Source organism: Capsicum annuum, chromosome 6 (genome assembly GCF_002878395.1).
Source record: "Capsicum annuum cultivar UCD-10X-F1 chromosome 6, UCD10Xv1.1, whole genome shotgun sequence".
NCBI lineage: Eukaryota > Viridiplantae > Streptophyta > Magnoliopsida > Solanales > Solanaceae > Capsicum > Capsicum annuum.
The window spans coordinates 212,873,943-212,880,336 of record NC_061116.1 but is presented as its reverse complement, the minus strand read 5'-3'; the positions used below and the strand labels follow the sequence as shown (position 1 = coordinate 212,880,336).

Sequence of the window (6,394 nt, the reverse complement as noted above, 5' to 3'; positions counted from 1 at the left end):
GGGGTCATTATCGTCGTTGATTTGGACTCATTTTCTCACACAGTCCGTTTCGCCCTGCTCAGTACTCACTCATTCTCTACTAAAAAATGCAGCATTTTTTGACAGTTTGAATCTCTTTGGAGTTGAAAAGCTAAGCAATTTTCAGCAAATGGAAGGCATTGAATCACAAGTATACATGCAGCATCAGCCCACAACACTTGATAAACACTACTTAGGGTTTCATCATCCTCAACCTCCTGACGGAACGTCGTCGTTTTCATCCGAACAAGACCTTCGAAGCCCCGAGGAAAACGAGGTTGATGATGAATTACTGCTGCAAATTATTGTTGAAGAGGTTCGGGATTTGGTGTTGAACCAGGCAGTCAGTGAAGAGAAGTCGAAAAGTGAAGCGGTTGCGGCAAAATCTGTAAATCAAGATGAAATAGCTGTGCAAATCATCAATGAAGAAGTTCGGAATTTGGTGTTAAACCAGGCAGTAAGTGAAGAATCCAATAAGGCAAAGCCTGTAAATGAAGAAGAGCTAGCTGTGCAAATCATCAATGAAGAGCTTCGGAAGTTGGTGTTAAACCAGTCATTTAGTGAAGAGAGAGCAAGAGAAGGAGATATAAATGAATCGGTTAAGGAAGTATCTGAAAATGTGAAAGGTGGTGAGGTGGTTTCAAAGGAATGGGGAGCTGATCAGTATGAAGATGATGAGCATAGTTGGAGGGAAAATGTAAATGTGGTTGATGTGGGGAATGAGGAAGGTGGCGAGGCGGGTTCAAAGGAATGGGGAGTTGATGACCAGTATGAAGATGGTGACTGTAGTTGCAGGGAACACGAAAATGTGGTTGGTGTGGAAGATGAGAAAGGCAGTGAGGCGGGTTCAAAGAAATGGGGAGTTGATCATTACGAAGATGGTGATTATAGTTGGAGCGAAGATGCAAATGTGATTGATGTGGAAAATGAGGCAGGTTTAAAGGAATGGGGATTTAATTGTTATGAAGATGGTGATCATAGTTGGAGAAGAAACGAAAATGTGGTTGATGTGGAAAATGAGAAAGACGGTGAGGCAGGTTCAAAGTTATGGGGATATAATGCGAATGGGAGGGGGTTGATTTACCCGTTAAGACCTGATGCCGAGGATTGCGCTTATTATATGAAAACAGGGGCTTGTAAATATGGAGTGAATTGCAAGTTTAATCACCCTTCCCCAAGACGAAATCAGGTATGATGTTATGGTTTTGAAGCGGCTTTAGCTGTACTTATTATATGTGGCTGTACTTATTTTATGTTTCTTGGATTGAATGAATGATATTTTTTGAATATAGGAGTGTTGTAGGTGGACCTTAATAGTAGAATATTATAGCGTTCCGCTGGTTAGTTTGTTAAATTGTGGGATTATTAAATTTGTTTCTTGTGCATAGTGCACTTCTAAAGTAATGGGAATGAAATGGGACCAAATTGTGTAAAAGGATTCATATGGCGGATCCGACTAGTTTGAGATTGAGTATAGTTGTTGTTGCTGTACTTCTGAAGTAATGATGGACTTGGGGTGCAAGCTAACTGATTGCTGCTTCGTAGTTAGTCGTTGGCACTTAAGGGGCATGAAAAATCATGCGTCGAAATGTGCCGTTAAAGAATGGTAAACCCATTTCTATTCTCTCCAAAAGTAATGAGTTTTACTTGATATCTATTTGTGAGATGGATGAGTAGGATTAAAATTTTGTTTTAGTAGGACGATTCTCTGGAGGTTATGTTGATCTTTGTGGTGGTCTTTCTTGCATTTACTGTTCATATATGCTTAGGTTAGATGTTAAAAGCTTTCGTGATATTTACTGTGTTGAGTTCTTTTGTGACTTCTTCAACAGTGGTCCATGGAGAAGGGCAAGAAAAAGGAAGAAAGTGAGGAAAGGGTTGGGCAGATTGAATGCAAGGTTATGGAATTTATCATAATTAAGAAACAGTTATTTCCTCTATGCTTAGAGGGATGGCCTTGGCTCAGCGGTAAGCTTGCTTACCGTGGTGTGCCAGGGTCGGGGGTTCGAAACGCCCCTCCAGCGAAGCTGGGGTGAGGGCGCGTAGGTCAGGCCCGGAGTGGTCCCCCCCTCCCCGACACCTACGGAGTAGGTATGAACCGGGTCGTCCCTTTTATTTCCTCTATGCTTAGTCTTTTGATAATTATTTGGTTTGATGTTGAATGTTTAAAAAATAATAAAGGAAAAGTAAAACATAATGTTTCTGCTTTATGAAATACAACATCTTTGGTATTCAGTGATAAACTTGTTTATTAACATGCACTTATTATCTTCCATTTAATTTATGCCAAAAACACATGAGAGGCGATTTATGGTAAAAATCAGTTCTTACATTTCTGTTTTATATGTATAGTCATCTTGATCAAGCTGTTATCTTGTGATTTGGATGCATGACCATGCATTCTGATATTACTAGGTTACTGAAATAGTTTGGCTTAATACAATAAGGTTGCATTATCAATAAGTAAGGTTTAACATATATAAATTTAAAAACTTTGTAGGTTTCTCTACTTTTTGGGGATACTACTTCTATGCGGGAGTTCTTCTTCCTTTTATTTCAATGAAATTACCTTTTACTAGGTTAGACAAAAATTTAAGTATTTCAAAACTTGTTTCTTAGCACCTGCTCCTCATAAGATGATGAGGAGAAAATAGCAAATTGTCCTAATTAGTCTAGTTTGAATATAATGGTTTAGATAACAGCTTATTCCAGCTTACTCTGCAACAATTTAAAAAATTATCATGTAGATATGCAGAATGCCATCTTCGGAGATATCTGTCTCTGTCATAGAATATACTCTTAGAATATATCTTTCTTTGATAAAGTATTTTATTAATATGAAGCAGCACCCAGTACTTGTTGCATTTGCATACGTATTAGTGTAAAAAATCATTCCTTAATAGATATAGAGTACTCAGGACATCCTGCTCCTAAAATTTCTTTCCATGTGGCTTCTTTCATAATTATTTTTGAATCCTGGTTAAAGGATGTAACATTGCCTTCCCAATAAAAGCTGTAGAGGCACATCTGACGGAGCTAGTCTAGTGTAAACTGGAATAAGCTGTAGCAAGTGTTTCATTGTAAAGTACTGGTAATTGCTGAGGGAGAACCCAACTGGTGGTGCATGGAAGCTCTTCCTTTTTGTTGGAGGTAGTTATAGTCATTTCCATCACCTATTAAAGGATTTATAGCGAAAGGGATCATGGAATTTCCTTTAATTTAGGCTGTTTTTCTCATATAAATTTGTGAATAGTGACTTTCATTTGCATAATGGTAGGATGTAATGGACTGATATAAAGGCCATAGGTTTGCACCCAAGGGTGTCGCCTATTGGTCAAGAGAACCATGAGGTCTTAGTTTAAGTCTCAGCGGAAAAAAAACACTAGCTACTTTCTTCCCATCTTTTCCAGCCTTAGTGGATAGAGTTATCTGGTATCTATGTTGGTGTGAGATAGCAAGACCCCCCTGGAATTAGTCGAAGTACGTGCAAGATGACCCGGACACCATGTTTTTCAAAAATAAAATAGTCATAGGTTTCTATGTGGAGGAGAAAAAGTTGTATTTGAGGAGCTACTTTAAGTGGAAAATGCATAATTTAGTATTTAGTTGTGGAATAAGTTCATGCATAAAGTTGAACTGAAACTGCTCAATGATCCATCTTCTTTTTTCTTTTAATCAGTAAGCAATTACCCATCTTTCTTTATCCTGTGTTTTCGTGGACACATTTGCAGAACTAAACTGATCAGACATTGACTGATTATTACTGTTTTTACATGTTATTTATGTAGTGTTGTGAATTCACTTCATGGTGATATTTTGAGATGGGAATAAATTTATGCAACTTTGAAATAGAACCTCTATGTGATGACCTTGCCTATATGGCTGCATCAAGATGCTTCTCTCCTTCGCATTGTGCTGTAACTGGAAGCTACCTCTTATTTGTCAATGCCAAGATTCTGACTACACAATTGAATCCTCTTAAGTTGCTGATACCAATTGTGAAAGTGGTTTTTAAGTTGTTTCCAGACGTCTCTGCTATAGATATGTGAAAAGAAAAATTGTTATGCCTTGCTGCCTATTATATTTTATTGGTTTTGCTCATTGTCTTTTTTTTTTTTTTTTGGTTGGGGGATGGGAGGGGGTGGGGTGGATGGATAACATACTGCTCCGCAATTGCTTTGGCTCTGTTCTCTGCCCCTGGCATTATTACTTTAACAGAAATGTCTTCATTTGTTTTTTAGTGATGAATCTTAGCCTTCGGCTCTGTTATATGTACTTAAAGTTTCCGTATTGTATTGAAGGTAGCGTCTCCTATTTGGCTAAATTTTTTTCTTTTTCCGTTGGTCTTGCAGTATTACCTAACAGAAGGAGGGTGCAAGTACGGAAATGCCTGTAAATATAATCATAGTAGGAGAAAGGATGCAATTTCACCTGTTCTGGATTATAACTTTCTTGGCCTGCCAATTCGACCAGTAATGCTCCTTGCTGTCATTCAGAACCTTTTTGAATTTGAGAATTATGTCCCTAAGGGATCTGTCTTCATTTCAGGGAGAGAAGGACTGCCCCTACTACATGCGCACTGGCTCCTGCAAGTATGGATCCAATTGCAGGTTTCATCATCCTGATCCTACTACAGCGGCTGGAAACAATCGTTCCTTTGGATACAACAATAGTGGATCTGCCCCAGTACAAAGTGCCTCCTATTCACCAGTGTCTTCTTGGTCTTCACCACGAGCATTGAATGAGACATCTCCGTTCTTACCAGTGGTTTATACAACAAGCAAAGGCATTCCTCCTCCAGGTCCACAATGGAACAGTTTTCTGGTAATTAGTATTAATTTATCTTCGTTGTTTCTGATAATTGTTGTTTATGGTTTGTTCTGTAAGATGAATCATTTTGTCTAGTGCTTCAGCAAATTCCTATTTTTTTGATTCAGAATATATTAAATCGAATGCGTCTACTAGAATATTTTTAGTTCAAAGTCACAGAATAGCAGTTAGTTAAGCCCACATGCCATGTCATTCTATCTTGGTTGAAGAAACTAAATCTTTTTTGAACACATGTTGTAAAATACACTAGTCACTGCAAAGAAAAGTTTTTTCTATGATGTCATATGCTATGTGAATTAGGTGAAGTTTATAATCATTTTACTATTTGTCTTCATTTGTAAATCGTAAAACTTATTTGACAGTGTGCGTGCCTATTATTTAGTTTCTCTGACTTGAACCTTGTATGTTTGCTGATTCAGACCACGGTCTGTCCAACCTTAGAGAAGAGCCTACCTACACCTCCAGCATTTACTATGGATGATCCAGCAACTAAGACAAACTTCTATCCCCGACCTCAACAACCATGGCTTGTTGAAGAATACTACCCTGAACGTCCAGGTCAACCTGATTGCAGTTACTTCATCAAAACAGGAGACTGTAAATATAAAGCTAACTGCAAATTTCATCATCCAAAGACTCAAAATTTCAAGACAAACCTGAGTATTCTCAGTAACAAGGGCCTGCCACTAAGACCAGTAAGTTTTTCTTCTGTCCTGTTTTAAAGGTTTTTGAAATTCCTTAGATTTTTCTTCCTTTTCGAGGGTCCTCCTAATGTCCTTAGCTTCTAGCTAATGTTTAAGGACACTTCTAACATATACTTCTCTAGTAAATGTCTGAATGATAATCTCTCTGGCTCTGCGCAAGCCCCTTCTTCACGGAATACTTCTAAACTCCTTTCAAGATGTTTGCTTGTTCTTCTATGGTAGGACTTGGCCAAGATTATAGGACCCTTTTATTTATTTCAGATTTTCTGACAATTAATCTTTACTATGGACCAAATAATTGTGAACTTCTGAATTCCATACAAAGTTTATTTCATTTTCTTTTTTTAATGTAGGGTCAACCTGTCTGTTCATTCTATAGCCGTTATGGGATTTGCAAGTTTGGACCTGGTTGTAAGTTTGACCATCCAGAAAATAATGACAATGTAGCTTCTCCTCCTGCGTTTGGTTTTTATCAGCCCCCATTTGGCAACTCTGCAACAACAGATGGCTCGAGGATGGCGAGGAAAGGAAATGGAAATGGCTCTCTAGTACACCAGTCGTTCTAAGAAATCTTTGCAGGCATTTTCATCCGGCAATTAGAATAGAAATCACATGGCTTACAAAGAGACTAGAAACTCCTATAGTCCTTTAAACGTTTTGTGTTGTCCAAAGCTCAAGCAAATAGGATTTGTATATTATTGTATGTTTTTGGACTGCAAGATGGTATATGGGTGATGATGCAGCACTATGTTATTAGGAATGTTAATCAGAATATGCAACCCTTTTTTAATTCTAGTTCTTGCTCGTGCATGAAAGTTACATTTCAAGGATGGATTGGCATA

General features: G+C 38.0%; 1 protein-coding gene across 1 annotated transcript; it reads left to right on the top strand.

The window, feature by feature from the left end:
- On the top strand, window positions 1–6,394 carry LOC107875875 (zinc finger CCCH domain-containing protein 67). The gene is made up of 6 exons (XM_016722747.2): window positions 1–1,207; window positions 1,851–1,916; window positions 4,371–4,490; window positions 4,567–4,842; window positions 5,268–5,543; window positions 5,906–6,394. Exons 1-6 carry the CDS (start codon window positions 149–151, stop codon window positions 6,116–6,118), a joined length of 2,010 nt encoding a protein of 669 aa, XP_016578233.1. The 5' UTR covers window positions 1–148; the 3' UTR covers window positions 6,119–6,394.